At 52.6% G+C, this 21,354-nt stretch overlaps 3 protein-coding genes and 2 pseudogenes across 3 annotated transcripts; 3 read left to right on the forward strand and 2 right to left on the reverse strand.

Moving 5' to 3' along the window:
- Nucleotides 1-1,004: 1,004 nt before the first annotated feature.
- SAPIO_CDS2895 lies at nt 1,005-2,288 on the forward strand (annotated as a pseudogene; the record flags this gene model as incomplete).
- A 1,962-nt stretch (nt 2,289-4,250) lies between these two features.
- On the reverse strand, nt 4,251-7,281 carry SAPIO_CDS2896 (LsmAD domain-containing protein; the record flags this gene model as incomplete). The annotated part of the gene is made up of 4 exons (XM_016785805.1): nt 4,251-4,474; nt 4,549-6,680; nt 6,767-7,136; nt 7,215-7,281. The coding sequence occupies 4 exons, from the start codon at nt 7,279-7,281 to the stop codon at nt 4,251-4,253; spliced, it is 2,793 nt and encodes a 930-aa protein (XP_016644587.1).
- A 3,366-nt stretch (nt 7,282-10,647) lies between these two features.
- SAPIO_CDS2897 (Cytochrome b-c1 complex subunit 2, mitochondrial) lies at nt 10,648-12,193 on the reverse strand (the record flags this gene model as incomplete). The annotated part of the gene is made up of 4 exons (XM_016785806.1): nt 10,648-10,743; nt 10,829-11,655; nt 11,731-11,905; nt 11,987-12,193. The coding sequence occupies 4 exons, from the start codon at nt 12,191-12,193 to the stop codon at nt 10,648-10,650; spliced, it is 1,305 nt and encodes a 434-aa protein (XP_016644588.1).
- A 665-nt stretch (nt 12,194-12,858) lies between these two features.
- On the forward strand, nt 12,859-15,108 carry SAPIO_CDS2898 (RNA polymerase III subunit RPC82; the record flags this gene model as incomplete). Its single annotated transcript, XM_016785807.1, has 4 exons — nt 12,859-12,867; nt 12,946-13,008; nt 13,116-13,877; nt 13,945-15,108. 4 exons carry the CDS (start codon nt 12,859-12,861, stop codon nt 15,106-15,108), a joined length of 1,998 nt encoding a protein of 665 aa, XP_016644589.1.
- A 1,021-nt stretch (nt 15,109-16,129) lies between these two features.
- Nucleotides 16,130-20,626, forward strand: SAPIO_CDS2899 (annotated as a pseudogene; the record flags this gene model as incomplete).
- Nucleotides 20,627-21,354: the final 728 nt, after the last annotated feature.

Genomic DNA, 21,354 nt, shown 5'->3' on the forward strand with positions numbered 1-21,354 from the left:
CATGTGGGCCCAAGAAGACGTACTTCGTAGGATCATGGGCCAACTCTGATGGAAGGTCATCCTGGGCGGGCCCTTGGGGTTGCCTCCTATTGTTTCCTTTCGTTTCCCGCAAGGCCGCCGGCCGGGGGCGTGTAGTTGTGGATGCATACGATCGACGACGAAGCCAAGGAGGGCGTGTGGGTGGGACGGCTTGACCTACACGCCCCCTTTCACCAAGGTGCTTTGTTAAGTACGGAGGATATAAGAACCTCGGGTGCCACCATCGAACTCACATCTCGTCCTTTGTGCTCCAGGTCCAGGTTCAAGTTCAAGTTCAGGTTCCTTTTCTTCAGGCTTCGATCAGCCGTTTGTATTTTTTGTTTCCCGTTGTCCATTTGTCTTCCTTTCTGACACTCCTTCTTTGGCAACCCTCGATTCTTCCCTTTTCCCTCGAGAGTACCAACCTTTCTTTGAGACGAGATCTCGATATCATCAATAAGCGAACAATTGCCTTCTTGCCGGTCAAGCAGTCAAACGTTTCGAACGGGTATTTCGTGCCGGGACCTTTGTCTACGGTCTAAGTGCTCTTCAGTCCACTCCTTTATCATCAGACCAAGTTATTGTCCAGTCTGCTGGAAAAAAAAAAGTCACAATCGCCATTGTCCCTGGCACCTTCCACTTCTCACAGCTTCCATTCACAACTTTGAGAGCTTGGCTCCTTCCTCTGACTTAAGAAGAACTGCTCCTTCGCTCCTTCCTCGACTGAGCTCTTGTGATTTCGTGAATCTCCCACAACCTTGACTCACGCAGAACATTGCATCGCCTCGTCAACCGCCACCACATCGCATCATCTTGCTCCAATTGTCGAGTATAAAAACACCCCAAGGCATCCAAACATCCTTTCGACTCCCTCTCTCCACCTCCTCGCCATCGTTCTGCAAAGTCGAACTCAGACACTGCATCTCGACCGACTCGCTCCATTTTATCAAACAATCAAGGTATCTCATCTCAGTCAATCAATCACAATGAAGGCCACTCTTCTCTACGCCCTCTTGGCTGTCGCCTCCCCGGCCTACGCCCACATGGCCCTGAGCGACCCTCCCCCGCTCCGCTCCGCCAACAACCCCAACAACGGCGGCGACATCGACTTCGACATCACCTCGCCCCTCAGCAGCGGCAACTTCCCCTGCGGCGGCTCCCTGAGCCTCCTCGGCACCTCCAAGGGTGCCCCCGTCGCCACCTACAAGGCAGGCCAGTCCTACCAGGCTACCATCACCGGAGGCGCCCCCCACAACGGCGGATCGTGCCAGTTTTCTCTGTCCTACGACAAGGGCGAGACCTGGACCGTCATCGAGAGCATCGTCGGCGGATGCCCTCTCAGCTCGGGCCAAACTTTCCCATTCACCATCCCCTCGGACGCCCCTTCGGGCGACGAGGTCGTCTTCTCGTGGTCTTGGCTCAACAAGGTCGGTAACCGAGAGTTTTACCAAACTTGCGCCGTTGTCACTATCGAGGGCGGCTCCTCGGCGTCTAGGACCCGTCGGGAGACCGTTCCTTTCAACAGCCGCCCTGCCATGTTTGTCGCCAACATTAACGGCCAGTGCACGACCACCGAGGGCGTCGACCCGGCGTTCCCTAATCCTGGTCCGGATGTCATCGTTAACTCCCCCGATGCCACCGTTCCCGCTGGCTGCGGTGCTGCTACTCAGCCTGATGTTGGCGCTGGCACGGGCAACGGTAGCGGAAACAACAATGGTAACGATGGTGGTGCCAACACTCAGCCTGCTTCGAGTGTAGCTCCTGTCGTTCCTCCGACCAGCGCCATTGCTCCTCCTGCTGTAACCTCCAGCCCTCCCAAGACTGCTTCGCTGTCAGTATCCCCCTCTCCTTCTCTAATCCAAGTGACCACAAGCTCACAATCAAGCAGCCCTGGCGGAGTCTTCGTTACCCAACCCACCACCGCTCCCGAGCCTACACAGGCTCCCACCACCCTCCTAACCGTGACGAAGCAGCCCGAGACGTCGGCAGATGCTCCCGCTACTGTCACCCCCGGTGACGGCGGTAATGACTCTGGAAACGGCAACAACACTGCCCAGTCTGGTCCTTGTGCCACTGAGGGCCAGTGGAACTGCATCGGCGGAACCCAGTTCCAGCGCTGTGCCGCTGGCCAGTGGACCGCTCCGATCGCCATGGCTGCCGGAACTTATTGTCAGCTTACCGACTCTGACAATCTCACAATTGCTCGACTTGGCGCTCGTTTCCGACGCAGCGGAAAGCTCGCTGCTCGGGACGCCGAGGTCGTTGTTTAAGCGTGTTGTAACTCTTCGAGGAACGAGTCCTTTTTCTCTTCTCTTCTCCTCTTTTCTTTCCCCTCAATTTGGGTCTTTTTTTTTGTCTCTTCTTTCTTCAATGGGGTTTTTCTTTTTAAGGCTATGGACTAGCCATCATGTCATGCATCAGTACAGGAGGAAACACACGAAAGGAAAAAAACAGGGAGCTTGAACATGGAAACATGGAAACATATGAGCATAACGGACAACCCATGGCATAGATAGTTAACGGCCTTCTCCTTTTTTTTTTCGATTCCCCGTGCTATTCATTCGTATCTCGTCATCTTCCCCATTCTTGCGCAAGTGCGTCTCATCAATTGTGCTATCGTTATTCGTAATTTGCATATACGGTGCCTCCTATTTTTTTTTTTTTTTTTTTTTTTTTTTTTTTTTCGTTGGGCATTTGCTCTTTGGAAGGGGAGGGGACTTTTCTTATATTTCTCCTTCATGTCTTGATGATGTCCTGCTGGGCTGCAGGTATTGGCGTTTCTTGCTTTAATAGAATGGCTTGGATTTGAAACGTTCACCGTCCTCGCTTTTGCTTCTCGATTCTTCTCCCCTCCCGTCGAAATCGTAAAAAAGCTTGCTGCGAGCATCGAGCTACAGAGGTGTCTGAGAAATCGAAAACCCGTACCGGCGGGACTGTTCGTATCTGTCCAGTGTCGTTTTCAATGTTTGCTTGCTCTTCGACCACTCGTTTCACGAAGTTCGCTTACGTCCATCACCAACAATCTACGAAAGAATGGACCATGAGGTTTTGAACTTTTTTTTCCCATCTCGATTTTAGCTAAGGTCCGCAAACCTTCTCACATAGTCCCAGAAACGCTCGACTAGGAGAAAAAGAAAGACACTACCCTTTTCCTTGTACTCCTAGCCCCTATGCGAGAAGATGCACCGTTGATGCTTAGGCCGGTTACCACAAATCCTCAAAACCGCTAGAAATAGGAAGAGGGGAGGGAAAAGGAAGAAGTAGAAGAAGAAGCAAAAGAAAAGAAGACACGCGGATGAGCAGACCTCCTGGGCTGTCGAGGAGAACCCATTTGGTGCCCGCTGCCTCTCTCACGGCCCGACCTTCATCTTTCTTTTTAAGCTCCTTCTTCCAATGTCTGCAAAATATTTCCTTCTTTCCCGCCTTCACAACCTCTCCCTTAAAACACCTTCGTGTGCCACTCGCCCAACTCCACCTTGTCTTCAAATACGCCGCTTCAGCTCCCCTCTCCGACCTAAATCTGGAACGCTGGACGTTGGCCGATTCCGACCATTGCAATGCCCGAGAAGGAAATATAGAATAAAGAAAAGGAGCAAAGAAAGGGAAGGCTGCCCCGTAAGCCTCCCCTTTTTGATGGGTCATCAACGTTCCAGGCTCGACCTCCGCATTCTGACCGTTTTCCAGTCGCCAAATAGTCAATGATTGATACCTATCAGAGTATCCCTGTGTCGTAACACCCAAAGACCGCTGTTCCAGCGGTGAGAGGGCGGGCTTAGAACCAAAGAGCAAGAAGGGAGGAGGCGGAGACGGAGAAAGCCTTGGCGGGGCTTTGCAATTGGTTCAAGCCAATGGTGCTAGCAAGCCAGGAGGAGGAAAAGAAGAAAAAGAAAACCTTGTGCTTCGCCACCAAGAAGCATGCCGAGGACTCGGCTTCCTCTGTCCGATGAATCATCCTGTAGACCTTCTTGTAAGATGCCTCCTAGAAAGTCAAGTAAAAAAGTAGTGTATCGGTGTGACGCCTCCTCGCGAGGCGTCGCCACTGACAGATGTAGGGTTGGTTGTTGTAGGGAAATGATGGCTTGCTGGACATCATTGTATGGCGTGTAATCGATGATGAGAGTGGCGATTTGTTAACATATACTGGCTCCTAAGAGACTATTAAACGACCTAAATGGCGCTGGTGGGCGACAAGAAACTGGCGCGGGTGCTGTTGTCCTCGAGAAGCGCCCCGTTCATTTCGCTTCTTCGGGCACATCAGGCACCCTTCCTTGGGGTCCCGAAGGGATGCTGTGCGCGGGCTGGTTTAACTGATGTTGTTGGCCGTGAGGAGTAAAGTTCTTATTGCCATAGTTGCCGCCTCCTCTATGCTGTGGCCCGCCAAAATGGTGAATATGTTGCGGACTACTGCCATAGTGGTGGGCCGCTGGGGGAACGTAATTTCCCCTTGCATTGTTCACTGCATCGGAAATCACGAATGTTAACAACCCATGTCCCGTTTTCATCTGGGCCGTAAGTGGCGTGGGTACTTACTCGGGCTAGGCTGCTGAGGTGTGTAGACGGGCTGCTGGTAAGCCATGCTGGGGCTCATTCCGTAAGGCTGGCCTTGGGCAGAGCCTTGGTGAGCCATCGGCGGCGCTGCGGGGCGGCCAGGGCTGGGATATCCGTTAGAGCCCGCAATTGGCTGCGGAGGCACCGCGACGGCTCCTGGAGGCATGAATTGAGCCTGCGAAGTAGGGTACATCTGCATCTGAGGAGGTGTAACCATCATACCCTGCGGCCCCGTTACAAACTGCGGCTGTATCATCATGGGTGCTCCCATGTGGCCAGGCTGTTGCGGCATGTATTGAGGGTTGTTCGAGAAGCTTCGGTACTGGCCCATGTGCGGAGCGTTGGGTACGAACGGTTGCATCACGGGCTGTCCATAAGGCACTTGTGCGGGAGAGTTCACAGCCGGCGGGTAGACAGGTGCCTGCGCTATCCTAGGCGAGGCAAATGACTGAGCCGAATTTGAGTGCATCATGCGGTGGTCATCGGTATTGGCATATCCAACGTGAGGCGTGTGTTGAGGAGGAACATGCATGTGCACGGGTGGCATGTGTGGCGAAGGGCGAGCCGGCATGTTGTGCGCTCCATGCTGCAGATGGAAGGGAAGCTGGTGCTGGTGGGCGAGGTGAGGCAGCACATGGGAAGGATTCGGGGTCGACAGTGTGCCTGGAGGGCCTGCAAACGGATTGCGCTCAAAGTACTGCTTGTAGGTAAGGAGCATGGTCGAGTCGGGCTTTTCGTTGTCGTCTTGGCGCTGCCTCCAGGTGGGAGGAGTGTCGTAGGTAGGGCGCAGACCGGCGTTGTCTTCCCAGTTTCGACCTTGAGGGGGCTTGATCGTCTTGATGCAGCTCAAGATATCACACTTCTTGCAATCGACACTCTTGGTCTTGCGTCGGATGATCTGGCGAACTGGAGAGGCCGAATTCGTGACCGTGGATCTGGGGCTCGAGGCGGTGCTTGGGTGGCAGGCGGGGCTGAAGCTTGGAGCAAAGGCATTAGGCCTAAATTCCTGCGTGTTGGGGTTTAGCTTGTTGCCGTGGCCTGGCGTTCCACTTAGACGACGATTATTAAAGGCGCCATCATTGCCAGCGCCAGTCGGAGCGGTGGGCGGGAGACGACCATCCGTCTGGACCGCAACATGGGGAGTTTGTTGCATCTTAAGACGTTGCGCTAAAGTGGGTCTTCCTTGCGTTTGGTGCTGGCCACTCCTGTCGTTGCGGTTGTACTGCTGACCGTTGTAACCCGAGGAGCCGTACGTTTGACGACCACCGCCGTGGCGGTTTTGCGAGTTCGGGTGCGAAGTAGTATGGACGGGAGTCGGGCGGGGAGCCGGTTTTTGTTCTGAAGCCGCTGGTGTGGAGGGCTCGGTGGCCTGTTTGGATTGGGTCTCCTTGGCAGCAGCCTCCTTAGCCTTCGCAGTTTCCTTGGCTCGAAGAACTTCTTCCGCGTTCTGCAGAGCCTTGGCTTGGATTTCCTTCTGTCGGGCCGGGTCCTTCGCAATGATGCCAATCAGATCAGAGGGGACAGGTGTCGATAGCTTGAAGGTGTTCGCAAAGTTTTTCAGCTCCGTCAGCTTTACTTCCTTATCAGCCTTGGTCTTGCTGATTCGAACCCTTTCGGCCTGGCTTCGTTGGCCTGCGGCGAAGTTCTTGAATGACTTTAATAGGTCACGTTCCACAGTTGCGGCTGCGCTGGGCGCAGCTTCTCCAGGCTTGGGTGTGGTTCCCCTTGTGCTGGAAGCCGGAGGAACAGCCGGAGATCGGAGGGAAGGAGCCCCCTTCTCAGAAGCCTTCGACTCTGCTGACGTCTCACCAATCTTCGATTCGGTGGCTTTCTCTGGTTTAGGCTGCTCCGCTCGGGACGTAGCGGGCTTTTCGGTAGCACCCGCGACTTTGGAATCGGTGGAGGCCCTAATAGCTGGCAAGGCGACCGGGGTGGCGACGGCAGGCGTGGACTTCTTCGGCGGGTTCACCTTGAGTTGGGAGGAGATGATGGCTGGGTCGACGGGAGCACCAACAACGGTTGCCTTCGATGTCGGGGCTCGTTTCGCGGGAGGTGTGTACTTGTTTTCGCGACCAGAAGAAAACGCAGAATCTTGACGCTTGACGCCGGAATATCTAGTGAAGGAAAAGAAAAGAGGCGTTGGCACATGGGCTTTCTCGTCCATACCGTTTGCTTACAGGAAAACGGCGAGTTCACTTACTTGTCCTCTTCATCACCATTCCGGTCATCGCCACCAACAAAGTCCATAATTCGCTCCTCGGCGACGTGGGATGTCACCGCAGCGCTTCTCTCAATCTCCCGAGCCTTCCTCTCAGCGGCCGCCATTCGTTCCTTGTACTGCGGGTGGCTCTTGTCAATGGCAGTCGTGTACATGTTCTCATCGTAATCGGTCTGCAGCCCGAACAGCTTCTCATTGGCAGCAAACTGGTCCCAATGGCCCGAAGAGGTGGAAGTCTCGAGGCTATCGCCAAAAGTGTCCGAACTATCGGGGATCCATGGCTTTAGCGTTCGCTCGTTGTTGAAGCGGTTGCTTGAGATGGCCGTGTCTGTGCGAAAACCAGATCGGTTGCCTTGGGGGAGACGTTAGAAAACACATAGAAAATGAGGCGCAAGCGCTAGGGGGAGAAGTTAGCAGGCTGAGAACAAACCATTCTGCACGCGACCCGATGCCCCGCCGGATCGAGAGTCCGACGAGTCCTTCTTGGGCAGAGGCATCGCGGGCGAATATCAAGAATATATACCCTCGTTCTGAACTATCGATCGCTCTTTCTTCTTCAACTAGATCATGCCTTCGTAATCGTCGAATGACTCTTGCCGCGCAAAGAATCTTACGCCTATTCGAGTGCGTTTCGAGGAAATCGAGGGAAAGCTCGCCGAACTATTCTCCGTCAAGGGTTGTTAGCTCTTGGATCGCAGTGAATCTCCCGTTGAGTTGATGGTTTCGATTAATGTTTAACACATTAGGGAATTAAGGAATTAATGAAAAGGATGGTCAGGGCGTGTGTAACATTGACGCCGCCATTTAGGGGAGAGAGTTGAAAGAAGGCATCGAGGCATACGAACAAAAAAGCAGGGAGATCAGGGGACCAACTTGGTTGAGGTCAATTGTGAATATTAGGGGCGGCTTCTCGCTTCAAAGTAGCAGGGAGGACAAACCTTGAATCTGTCTCGCAGAGTGATTCTGGGCTGATATCCTCTCGTTGGAAGAACGAGGCTCGGGATTGTAGGGGGATGGAGAGCTAATGGAGGGGGGTTGGAGGAAGTCGACAAAGGACAGCTGTTTGCCCCTGTTAGCAAGAGCACTCAAAGGCCAACATCAAGGATGAGGCAAAGAGCAGAGAACAATTGTGCAGACAAGAAGCTTAGATAGGATAGGACGAAGCCCAGGGGCGAGGTGTGATGGAAAGGGGATGGATGGCAATCGCAGATGACAGGGGAGTTGCAGCCAACGAACCTGGCTAGCAGTATACAGAAAATTGTGGATTGAAGAAGGGCAGGAGGAACTCGAAGGAACGAAACGCGAAGAAAGGCCTGCTCGATGAGACGGATCGAGTCAAAACGGAAGGCCACCAGACGAAAGAAGTTGGTCTTTCCAGTAACTTACTTCGTACTTCGTACTCGGCGGAATGAGGAAGGCACGAGAAGGTCGAGGATGGATGATGGTAATGGCTGGAGGGTTGGAGAGACCCGACTATGCGTGGTACAAAGGGAGCGGCGGCGGGAGAAGAGGAATGGAAAGACGAAAGTCTTCACAAGCTGCCCCGATCCTCGAGGTGTTCAAGACTTGCCTCCGAATGGGCAACTTGGGATCGTTGGGCGAGTTTCGCTGGATAGTTTTTTGGGGATGGGGGAAAAAAAAAAGGATAATACCGCCAAGGGTGGAAATAGAAACACAGCCCAGGTGGTGTCAAGTACACTTTTTGCTACATGCATCAAGTGATGGATCAATCAATGTGAAGTTGAGGCTTCGACCTAGACTTTTTTTTGGGGGGGGGGGGGGGAAGAGAGGTACTTCGGTCGTAGCTGCAAGTTGTAGGGGATACACTGGTACCCCTGGCTGTTCCTAACAAATGCAACAGCACGATTGTACGAGGTAACTTTCTTAAGACCCGGAACGCTACGAGGTACAAGTAGGATTGTACTTGTTTTCGTTTGGAAACATTTTAAGTGTTATAATAATCCCAGGGGAACGCACCTGCCAAACGAAAATTTCGCACTGTAAATAAGTACAAGGATGGATATTACAAGGACTCCAGTACGGACCGGGACTTGTTTCGTATGCTGTATACAGTACAAAAATAGAATAAACTGTATTGAGACTAGTCAGCATGATCTGATTCCTCTTCGAGCAAGAGCCGGGCGCGATGTACCAATCTCGACTGGTGCGAATTTTAGAACGAGACCACCGAAATCTGTCTTGATCAACAGGGCCATAGTCCGCAAACAGGGTGCCGTCTAGGCTTGGCTCGGGCCCGGGGACAGCGAATGGCTTTGCTGGCCCTCCTCGACCTCCTGCTGAAATTGACACCGGATGGGTCAAGCCGTGGAGCAATTCCACGGACACACACGACCAATGCGCAGGTACCTCACAGGCCTGAGGTACGAACATTTGAGTTGGCAAGGGCAGTGTGAAGTACTTTTCTGCAGTCACTTTCGGTTGAAAGCCCCAAATATTATTACCATTCAAAGCATCCCTTCGGACAAATTTCTAGACCACGCACCGAAACCTTCGACCACGAGACATCGATGGTCTCCACGCTGGAGCGAGGCATCTCCGCGCAAATAAAGGCGGACTCTTTGCCTTGTTCAGATTGTGGGTGCGGGCTTGCTTCTCACGAACCTCGCCACACTCTCGGACTCCAGGACATGAAACTTCTGGAACAATGGACGGATTGCTCACCCCGCAATGATTTTCACTCGCCTTTCAATGTGCTTCTCCTGGCGATCATCTCTCCTCGGATGAACCTCTTTTCTGTTCCGGCTTTGGGAGTTACGAAGTGGCTTGTATTTGTCTGGGTCGTGGACGTTGATATTGTTCCGGGGGTAGGAAAAGTCTCACACGTTTTGACGTCACTTGAACCCATGGCTTGGTGCTACGGAAAGCTTCATCTTTTCAGCATCTGACTAGGCAATTAACCGTCTGGAGCTAAGAGTAAGCATATGTCCTGAGTTCTCACAGTTAAGGAGAAAAAGGGAGAGGGGGGGGGGTTCAAAGTTCATGTTTCTTTCATAAACGCCGCCTCGCAGTCATTAATTAGAGCTAGCAGGTAGTTGGTGATAGGACTTATTATATATCGATTGATGCTCACATTCTAGTCTTTAAGCATGCATAATACTTCAGATTTGACGACTATGCTACTAGAGAGCTATCATGTGTAGACTGTAAAATGCAGCTGGTGATGAGACAATCAATGGCTCTTGAGAGCACCCGGATCAGGCCGAGGGAGTTCACAGAGATTTCGGGAACCGGCCCATTCTTTTGGTTTCTTGCATTGCTGATATATCATTTCTTATACTTCGTAACCATGGCTTATATACCCTAGGAGGGATGTAAGGATCAATATGCAGGCTCTAGAAGAGGGGCAAGCCTCGAAGCCTTGAGCACTCGAGCTGCACGTCAACGTGGCATAAAGTGCATATCCTCCTACATCCCCATCTATCCTGCATGGGAACAGTAAAGACACCTTCGCATAATAAATCATCGACAGGCTGTTCGGGAGAGAGAATCAATAACATGGACGGGAAACTGCCCACTAGAGGCCCCAGCATCCGAAGAAACACAAGAAGCACATTCGGATGCCATAACCTTGAAGTGCAGGGCCAATGGGTAAAAACTTTACAACTACCACTCTATTATTCGCCCCTCTAAACGGTATCAACTCAAGATCCAAGTCTTCTCGGCCATCCGAAATCCGCTGCCCGCCGAGTTGGGGAAAGGGGGGGGGTTGGTGGTGTTTGTATACAGCAAGGAAAAGATGAGTGCTTATATTCACAAAGTGGACTTTCCGGCTCCCCCTAAGCTCTAAATGACTGTTTTAATACTACATTGACAAGGTAACCCAATCTCACTTCTATAATTTTTTATACCTTGAGACCCAAGTCTTGTGCGTAAGGAAGGGCATGGAGGTCACCGACCGTCGCAACGGTGGCCTTGCCCTCGAGGAGAGACTTGGCAACCTATGGTAGTTTTAATTGTTAGCACACATATTGCGTCATCCTCGTGAAGCGACTAAAGAGGTGAAAGAGAAAGAGAATTACATACAGCTTGAACCTTAGCAGGAGTAACCGAGGCGTAGCTCTGGACGAGGGTGGCCGGCTGGGTGGGCTGGGCGCCGTTGACGAGGGCAGAGCCGACAGAGAGGATCGACTCCTTGGAGGACTGCGTCTGGTCGAGAACGTCGAACTTGGCCTTGGCAATCGCCTTGGTGATGTCCTCATTGCTGACGGAGCCGGCAGCGATGCTCTCGAGAGCCTTGACGGCCTCCTGGGCGGCCTGGCGAACCGAAGCGGCAGAGCCGGAAAGGGTGATGGTCAAGAGACCGGCGTCAGAGTAGACGAGGTTGCTGGACACAGCGTTGGCTCCAGAGGAAGCGGCAATCTTGGCGAGGAGGGAGAATCCAGGAGACCACTTGACGGTAGACTGGCCGCCGAGAAGGGCAGCGAGGACGGAGGCCTCGGGGCTGGAGGCGGCGGTGGGGAAAGCGATAGTGATGGCATTGCCGGTGCTGCCCTCAATGCGCTGCTCTCCACCGTAGTAGGTGGTAGCGGCGGACTGGACGGCCTGCTGGCTGGAAGCCGGAACCTCGTTGAAGAACTTGGAGGCCCACTGGCTCAGAGCGCCCTGGGAGGCACCGTCGCCGACGAGAGCAATGTTGGGCTTGGTGTAGACCTGCTCGGCGAACGCGGCGATGGAGTATTCGTCAAGGTAGCCCTTCGTGGAAGTAGCGGACGAGGGGTACATGGGCGAACCGAGGCCGGAGTGGAAGGCAACGGTGTGGGCAGCATCCTGAGAGACGGCGGCAGGGTTGGCGGCGAGCTTGGCCTGCTTGAGGTGGATTGCCCTCTCGACATCCTCGTGGAACTCGTGGGCTGTTGATTTGCAATTAGTACATCAACAACAATTGATGGCGCAATTGGACTTATGGGATGATGAGTTCGTCATACTGGTGTATCGGGTTTGCGTGAGGACCTCAGCAAGGAGCTCGGCGAAGTAGGGGAGATCCTCTCGGAGGAAGCCGGCCTCGAGAACGAGAGCCTCTCGGGTGTGGTAGGCGTTCAATTGGCCGCCGAGGAGTTCGGTTTCTCTTGTGATCCTGAGAGCCGAGCGCTTGGAAGTGTTCTGTGATGGTCAACGGAAAAATTTAGCTCAAATTCGACAATCGAGACGCTCGGACAACCGGGAACCACGACGACGACGGACCTTGAAAGCAAACTCCTCCAATCCCACGGTCAGACCGGGAAGAGGCTGATACCTGGTGCCGGCCTTGACGACAACGGCGAGCTTGGAGGTTTCTCCGTGGCCATCCCTCGAGGCGACCTTGACGCCGGCGGCATCGTACGTCTCGAACGATGGACCGGAAGCGGCTGCGGCGAAGCCTCGAGCCTGGATGGGCCGCGCAGAGCGCATGGACCCAAGGGCAAGCCGAGTAAGGGACGATCTCGAGATCATTGTCTAAAGGGGTGGATTCGGTGTCGCGGTGGACAACAATCAGGGCAGCCTGTGCTTTGCGTGATCCAGACAACTTGCTGTGTGGTCGACACAGCTAAAAAGAAGATCTTTGGTGTCTCCGTCTTATTTTCGGCAAGCTCCAATTGGTCAGGTGATTTTCCGAGGAATTGAAATCACTCAACTCGTCTCTTCAATTCGGTTGGTCACAAAAACCAGCTGTTGGCAGCCAATACCAATTGCCAGGATTATGTGTCCCGGAGATTAACACTATGTACATAATTGCATATGACTTTTGACTCCACCGTTCGGACTGTGTGGAGGGGGACAAGCGCAACGAGGAAAAAAAAAAATGTGAGAGTCATCAGGACGATCGAGTATGTCAACCACATCTCAACGCGTGCCACTCCCTAACGCTTTCGTCTAGTCGACTGCTCTACACTAGCATTCAATGAAGCCGCGGTAGCATCCGATTGACTGTGGAAGCTCTCGCGAGAGATAGTGAGAGGATCTCTTGGAGCAGCAAATTCCATCGCCACCCCTCCCTTCCAGATCTTAATCACCCCTCCATCCCTCCAGCCTACTTCTATACGCCAAGCAGAATATCATAGCCTCCCCACCAAATCATGATTATAGTGGGTTAATATGCTTTTCCCAGAGTGACACCTTTCGTGTCTGCGGGCTATCCTAACCGGTTCGTGATGTATTTACAGACAAAGCATGCGGCAGAGCTCTGCACTCTGCTCGTAAACGACACATTCGGCGAACTGCCTTCGGTATGTGCCCTCTTTTCGCCCCTTTGAGCGTCCGCTCCCTTCAAACCCCGGGCTATATTGTCATGGGCGATCGTTTCCACTAATGCTTGTCTTGCCTCTTATTGTAGCGCATCATCGAGGCACTCGTCCAGAGAGGACCTAGCCGTCTCCCACAGCTCTTCGAACGAACCGGCCTTAACCCTCCTCAAGTTCGCCACGGCCTCGCCGTTCTCATCCAACACAACCTCATTTACTATAGCGTCAACAAAGACACGAAAGTTACCACATACGAGGTAAACGCCGATGCCTGCTATAACATCATCCGCGTAGGGCGAATCGTCGATCTCGTCGGCTACCAGTACGGACGCGCTGAGCAGGAGGTTGTCCGAAACCTGTTCGCTCTAGGACATGTGCAGATCGCGGATCTTGCCCAAGCTTTTGGTACTCAGGGCAAGTCTGCAGCCCAGCCCGCCACGAATGGCGATGGCCATGCGCACGACGAGAACTCGACCAACGGAAATGGGGTCGTAAGCGCCAACTCGGGACCAGTCATTAAATCAGTCTTCCAGCTTCACGAGGTCATTGGCCGCCTCATCCAATACGAGATACTCGAAGTCGTCGACCCAGAGTCGTTCGCCAACCCGGAAACCGTCTATACCGAGATCGAACAAGAATACACTAAAAAGGCCTCCCAGACCAAGTCAGCTAAGGGCAAGGAGGACCTAGCGCGAGAGAAAGCCGCCGAGCTGCGCGCTGTTAGAGATCGCGGTAAACGACTCAAGAGAAAGCTTGACGCCGAGGATGGGTTTCCCAGTGTCAAGAGGAGAAAGCTGGCGAATGGTGAAGCGAACGGTGCCTTCTCCCCCCCTTCCAAAAGACGAGTCCTCGATGTTAGTTCCAATCCAAGCTTTGTATATGAGGGACATTTGGGATTTGCTGACACTAAGACTAACCTAGTCATCCACCGTTGTACGGATCAATTACGAAAAGTGTCAAGTCGATTTGAGGAACGACAGGCTTGGTCGGTTCGCAGCCGACGTTATCGGCCACACTACCTCCGAAGTTTACAGGGCTCTCCTGCGGCTCGTCACAACAAAACTGTCCCGGTGCAAGGAAGACTCGAGAATCGATGGAGCCTACAGCGACATGTTCGACGATGGCACCGGAGACATTAAAGTAACTACTTTGGAGATTCTAGAGAGCCTTGACCCTTCGATCAACCTGTCGACCGACATTGGACGAGTCAGCAAGAGCAGCGTTGATCCGAATATTTCAGATCGCCTCTTACAACTGGCAGCTATTGCCGATACGAATGGCCTCGATGCCAACGGCGGAGGTAGCACAGTTAAGGTGGGTCATAACGGTCACGTTAGCGACGACGAATTCGACTCGGACGACGACATACCAACCACCAAACCAGGCTCCACCGAACGAAACGGCGCCAGCAATGGCCATGTGAAGTTTGACAATGTTCAGACTCCCGCCGAACAAAGGGTGGAGCTACTGCGTCGGCACCTCTTTCTCCTATGCGAAAACAAACATCATTTTGCGCGGTATTGCGGTATCTTGGGCGAGGGCCAATGGACCGTTGACTTTGACTTGGTCATGCAGACGTTGCGGCAAGTCGAGTTGGACTCGATCATTGAGCAAACAACTGGCCGACGTGGTCTTCGGTTAACGCGCATCCTGCGGCAGTTTGGCCGTCTGGACGAAAAGGTTATAGCCGACAAGGCTCTCATGAAGAAGCCTAGCCTGCAAGGAAAAATGGCGGAGCTACAGAAGGCCGGCTTCGTCGATGTCCAAGAAGTGCCGCGCGACAATAATCGTCTTGCCAACAGGACAATGTTCTTCTGGTACTATGATGCCGATCGGACATGTCGGCAGCTGCCCGATAGGATTTACAAGATGATGCTCCGGTGCTTGCAGGTGCTCGAAGTGGAACGACACAAGGTCAAAGACATTCTCGAGTTTGTGCATCGAACGGACGTCAAGGGCAAAGAGGAGGAGGTGATGACTCCCGAATATTACGACAAGTACAGCAAACACCTTGAGCTGGAAAGGAAGCTACTTGGGCACGCGATGAAGCTTGACGACATCATCGCGGTACTGAGGGATTATTGATGAGGAGAGGAAAAAAAAGCATATCATCGTCAGCCTTTCATATGCCTACCAGGCGCATAGCTTATGCGAGAAAACTTTGTACAAAAGAAGAAAGGAAAAGGGGAGAAAAAAGGGAGGAAGATGGATTGCTCTGTTACTGGATGTCGGGGGGATGGCATCCGTTATACCCCTACATGTAGCGTCCGGTGTTTTGATAGATGGACCGTACCCCGGTATAGTGGACAAGAGCGATGCAATCTGGCGTATGCCGTGAACATTATTAGACTGAGCCCAGTCCCCGAAAAGCCCGTCGCACTTTTTTCATCACCTCGTCCTCTCGAAACATTTGCTAGACCTGGTTCAAAGTTCGCCTGTTCGTGCGAGCTGGTGACAGACAATTCGGGCCGCCAGCAGAAACGCGACACCTGCTGTCCTTGACTGGACTCCACCTCGACATTAGGTGGAGGTGTCAGGGATGCCGTTTTTGGCTGGCGGGTGCGGTGCCATTTTTAGAACCCTCAACACCTTGATGTACAGTAGTACCAACTTAAGGACTTAAGGTACTGTACCTTCCTTTGTCCACACTACGGGCTCTGCACCCACTGTGGGCTTATACAATTCGACTCTAAGCGCTGGAGGCCAAGAAGCTGGATGATTAGAAAAGTGCCCCAACAGCGATGGAACAAAATATAAAATAGTCGGAGTCCTCTGTTCAGCAGCGCTATTTCTGAAGACAAAGAAGAAAAAGGAAAAGAAAATCCATCTTTTGATTTCTTTTCTGGATCATGGAGCAGATTACCTTGCGTAATTTGTCAAGGCAGCTAGGGACGATCACCTCGTTGGCTTCCCAATGACCAATACTCTCCCGTAGACCCGTCAGCGTGCAGACAACCCTGTCAATAAAATGGCGGCTTGCAGTATCTCAGCTCTCCTGGGCAGCCCTCTGCCCTCGCTGGGAAAGGCTCAAATATCTGAATATCCCCAATTCTTTAAAGCAAGCTCAAATTGTTTCCTGTCGTACTTTCAATCCTGCGTAGATAGTATGGCCAAACCTTGGTTCTTCGTTGCAGCATTCGCACCCTTCGCGGCCGCGGCCGGCGACCTAGACGACTTCTCAAATAATCTGGCGACTGACCTCGGACCTCTCCTCGCGCTCTTCGGCGAAAATATGACAAAGCAATACTTGAGCGAGAGCACGTCCTTCGTGGACTACTTCATCTTCGCAATGGCTCCTACCGGCATTATCACTGCGATCGTTTCTACCATACGAGTTTGCGGTAGTTCGGCCTTGCGTGCGTTCATAGGCAGGGCTCAGGAAGGGAACGGAACTGTTGAAGCAGAGCTATGCACATCAACAAGCCGTGACGTCTGCGAGCTCTTCAACAATGGCAGCATCACGAGAGCCCTTGGAAAATCCAGAATCCTGGAGATCATACACATCCCAGGCGAACCATCCGCCACGAACGATATAGGGATTTTCCTCTTCCAAGACTACCTTCGAAGTCTTGACGACAATTCGGAATGGGTGGAGGACAAACGGCATGGTGTTTTCGGTCGTCTTCGTCACCCAGATCTAGAAAATCCAGAGAAAAAGAACGGAAGAGAATTACCCGATACCGTCGTGAATCCCAATCTCTCAATCAATGTCGGCATCGCAAAGCTCCAAATGAGATACTTTTATTTCCTGGCAGGCTTAGGCTTTATCCTCCAGACAGGAGTAATCGTGATGGCCTGTGTATTGTCACTGCATCAGCAATGGACGAAAGACGGAAAGCCAGAATCGCTGATGGAAGTTAAACTCGTTATCTCGGATAACCCCTCCGCGATTTTGTTTGTGTTGGGTACGACTTGTCTATGCGCTGGGATGTTTTGGTGCGCCGCCTTGATCGGCCAGATCACGGACGAATGCTTCTACCGTCGGAAAGATGGCCTGCAGCCGCTATCGCGGCTCTTCTGGCTTCAGCCAGGGAACCTCCGCGTCGGTGACCAAACTTTCGACTCGTTTGCTTACAGCGAAAAACTTGAGGATCCTAAAAGCCGACTGTCCAAGTATACGATTTCGAGAAAGAGAAATAGCCCTTCTCAATTGCATACGTGGGGAGCGATAATCTTCACACTTGGAGGTTATATAATGCAATTCATCGGTCTGAGAGGGATGACTGCTTATGTCTCCATCGCTCAGCTCGGAATCTCTATTCTCATGAGTTTCTTCCGCGGCTGCCTGCGGATGCGTCGCCTTAAGAGTGATGATAACGAGCTTCATAATATCCTTAATGATGTTCCTGGGCACGAACTCGACTGGCTGGCCTTCAAGATCGCAAGCACGGACGACGGCGACAGAGCTGAAAACATCAGCGCCGGGAATAACTCTTCGCCCCCACCAGACTGCCTACAATGCGCAGACAGCAAACAGCCTCAGAGCACTTTAGAGTTCCGGTTCGAGGAAACTGTAGTCCGGCATAGGGCTCGTCTAGCCCGCTTAACCGGCCATGGCCCCCTTCAACCCCCAAGTTGTCAGAAATGGGCCGATGATCAAGTCAAAGTCCGTGTTCAAGCCCGAAAGCTAGCAGACGCAATCGGCCAGGCTGCCGAGATCCTCCTTGGCCAACGGAAGGAACCTATGCAATTCCCGGTTACCATATCGCGCAGGCAAAAGAGGTCTTCTGAAAGCCCTCTCACGTTGACTCTGAGACGGCCTGAGGGCGGGTCCCAAAGTAGGTTCGACCTCGATTCTGCAGAGCTGGAGGGAGTTTTAGGTCCCTGGCTCTGGCTATTAATGAAACGCCAGATCCCGGACGCTAACGGTAATGCCGCAATGCCGGCATCAACGAGGGGACTAAGCAGGGACTTTGATCAGACCAAGATTCTAGGAGCTGAACAGATCCGAAAGGTACGAATCATCTCGGCTTGTGCTCCCGACAAGGGTAGCCGGCAAGGAATTTCTGAAGGAGAGATGGGCCTATGGCTTGGCAAAAACAAAGTCAATCTCTCCGAGGCCAATTTAAATCCGAACTGCGAGCATGATTGTGACAGCTTCACTCTCTGGGAGGAAGGACCGGAGGGCTGGAGACCGGTTTCGGGATATGCCCGGGAAGATTCACAACAATTCCGCTGGATTTTTGGTTGGAATGCAGCATTGCCTTCCATTTCTCCAACCGGCCCCTTGAAATCGGAGCCGAGAATTAAGATTCTATTCACACACACACTGAGTTCACTCCTTTCTGAGTGCAGTATGGAGCTTTTCGCAGCAGCAATGGCTTCGATGGCCGATTCTTCAGAGGTCGAGATCAATGTAACACCCGAAGAAGTTTCAGGTCAGCTCCGGTGGATGAATGGTCAAATAAATGACATCGTCACAACATTTGTCACGAGCGGCTTGGGATCAAGTACTGATGCATTCCTATGTACCGTCCCGGCCCTCCAAAAGAAGCTGAGATATCCTGATGAAAAGGCTCTTGCTGATGCGGCCAGACACTATCGCGTGAATGATGAGTGGGAACGAGCCGAAAGTCTGCTAAAGGCGGCTTGTGTCCGTTACGAACAGCAACTCGGTGAGGAGCTACACCTGGCCCCGGACCATCACGGCGCGCACCCTAGAGATGACCTCTCTGGCGCCCTGGTGGCACTGTGTGAGCTCTACCGCTGGTCCTTTGTTTACGACAGGAACGAGAGAAGCAATTTCGGCTATAATGGCATAAAATGGATGCTTGCCAGATACGGACGAGGAGAGTTAAAGCTAAGGCCCGCAGAAGAAATCGTTCAAAGAATACGGGAGGTTCTTGATCTCTATTACCAGGTTACACTCCGGGTTTCGATAGATCGTGGTCAGGAAAAAGAGTTTCAAGTTGAATGGTACCCTGACAACAGCACGCAAGTCGAGGAACATGAGAGCCTTGTTGATGCTATAGAGAAGAGGGACAAAGCCACGGCCTTGTACTATCTTTGCTCTGTTACTACCGAAGCCCTCAACTCTGACCAGCAGCCGGCACTTGCTCTAGCTGCTCGGAATGGCTGGCACGAAGTCGTTAGGGCCCTTCTTGATCTCAATGCATATGTAGACGGTCAGGACAGGGAGGGGCGAACAGCGCTTTCATACAGCGGAGAAGGCGGCAACCAGGCAATCGCTAAAACGCTATTAGAGAATGGCTCATTCCCAGACAAACTCGATAATGAAAAGCGCACACCATTATCGTGGACAGCCGGGAACGGGCAGGCGGCTATGGCTGAGCTCTTACTCGAGACGGGGAAGGTCGACGTGGATTCGAAGGATAATAGCAGCTGCACGCCGCTATCGTGGGCCGCCCGGAACGGACACGAGGCCGTTGTAAAGCTGTTACTTGGGACGGGAAAGGTCGACGTGGACTCAAAGGATAACATCTGTGGCTGGACGCCGTTATCGTGGGCTGCCCAGAATGGACATGAGGCCATCGTCAAGCTGTTACTTGAGACGGGGAAGGTTGATGTAGATTTGAAGGATAAGGAGGGTGCGACACCATTATCGTGGGCTGCTGAGAATGGACATGAGGCCGTCGCCAAGGTATTACTTGAGACAGGAAAGGTTGATGTGAATTCGAAGGATAATCACAGCTGTACGCCACTATCGTGGGCTGCCCGGAATGGGCATGTGGCTGTGCTTAAGCTATTACTCCAGATGAGAATAGTGGCTGTGGATTCGAAGGATATATATGGTGGGACACCATTATGGTGGGCCGCCCAGAATGGACATGAGGCCGTTGTCAGGCTATTCCTTGAGATGGGAAAGGTCGATGTGGATTGGAAGGATAACATCTACGGCCGGACGCCGTTATGGTGGGCCGCCCAGAATGGACACGAGGCTGTGGTCAAGCTGTTACACGAGACAGGAAAGGTTGATGCAGATGTGAAGGATAACATCTATGGTTGGACGCCGTTATCGTGGGCTGCCCAGAATGGACATAAGGCTGTGGTTAAGATATTACTTGAGACGGGGATGGTAGCTGTAGATTCGAAGGATACGAATGGTGGGACACCGTTATCGTGGGCCGCCCAGAATGGACACAAGGCTGTGGTTAAGCTATTACTTGAAACAGGGAATGTTGATGTGGATTCGAAAGATAAGGACGGCAACACACCGTTATGGTGGGCTGCCTGGCATGGACACGATGCTGTGGTCAAGCTGTTACTCGAGACGGGGGCAGTCGATGTGGATTTGACAAATGAGGACGGCGAAACGCCGTTATGGTGGGCCTCCCAGAACGGACACGAGGCCGTAGTCAAGCTGTTACTTGAAACAGGGAAGGTTGATGTAGATTTGAAGAATAAGGACGGCGACACGCCGCTATCGCGGGCTGCCTGGTGTGGATACGAGGCTGTGGTCGAGCTGTTACTCGAGACGGGAAACGTCGATGTGGATTCGAAGAATAAGGACGGCGACACGCCGTTATCGCGGGCCGGCGGGAGCAGACGCGAGGCCGTGGTCGAGCTATTACATAGGTACCGACAGGCTGCTCGAAGGACGCCCTGGCGGGATCCCTGCCCACCACTTACTACTAGGTGCTAAGCGGCTTAGTGAGAAGCTACCGGTTCCAGCCATAGCATTTACGCGATATCGAAAGTATGACGGTGGACATGAGAAAAACTTGAGCCTTTGTCGAGAAAAGGGGACATTCACCTATTTGAGCCATTGGCAGCGAGGAGGCTGGAATGCTGCCCAGCACGACTCACCCCGCAAGCCACACTTTATTGGCAGCGAGCTGTCTGCATGGTGACTGGTGTACCGAGTATGGCCACCGAGATGCCAACTGTGTGGCCATTGAAGGGATGCTTTTCCAACTGCCTTCACGAAGAAGTGCGCCAAATAACCTACTCCAGTGGAGCGGTGCCGACCGGACTGATAAGTACCCAGTAAGGGAACTGATAAGTTAGACTAACAAGATTCGCCGTTAGAATTGTCGAGGCATGGGAAGACTGGAACATAGAAGACTAGACTCTAGGATATGGGAATGATGAAAGTGGAAAATAGTATAAGAATTAGGAATAATGTTTTTGCGGTCCATATCTCTACTTAGCTGGTGCTAGGATGGGAGTCTACGCTCCCGCTAGCCATATACATAGACTCGTTCATTCCAATGGGCCTGATTCCCTGAACTCGGGTTGCTAACTCCGCCGCTTGCTGCTAGAGTAGCCTTCTCACCCCATTCGTGCGTTTCTTGTCAGCATCGCAGTTCTTACCCTCGCCCAACTTATCCCTTCGGAACAACCCTCGTCATCTAAACTATTCAGCTAGTC

The sequence above is a fragment of the Scedosporium apiospermum genome (genome assembly GCF_000732125.1).
Source record: "Scedosporium apiospermum strain IHEM 14462 chromosome Unknown SEQ_SAPIO_0087, whole genome shotgun sequence".
Taxonomy (NCBI): Eukaryota; Fungi; Ascomycota; class Sordariomycetes; order Microascales; family Microascaceae; genus Scedosporium; species Scedosporium apiospermum.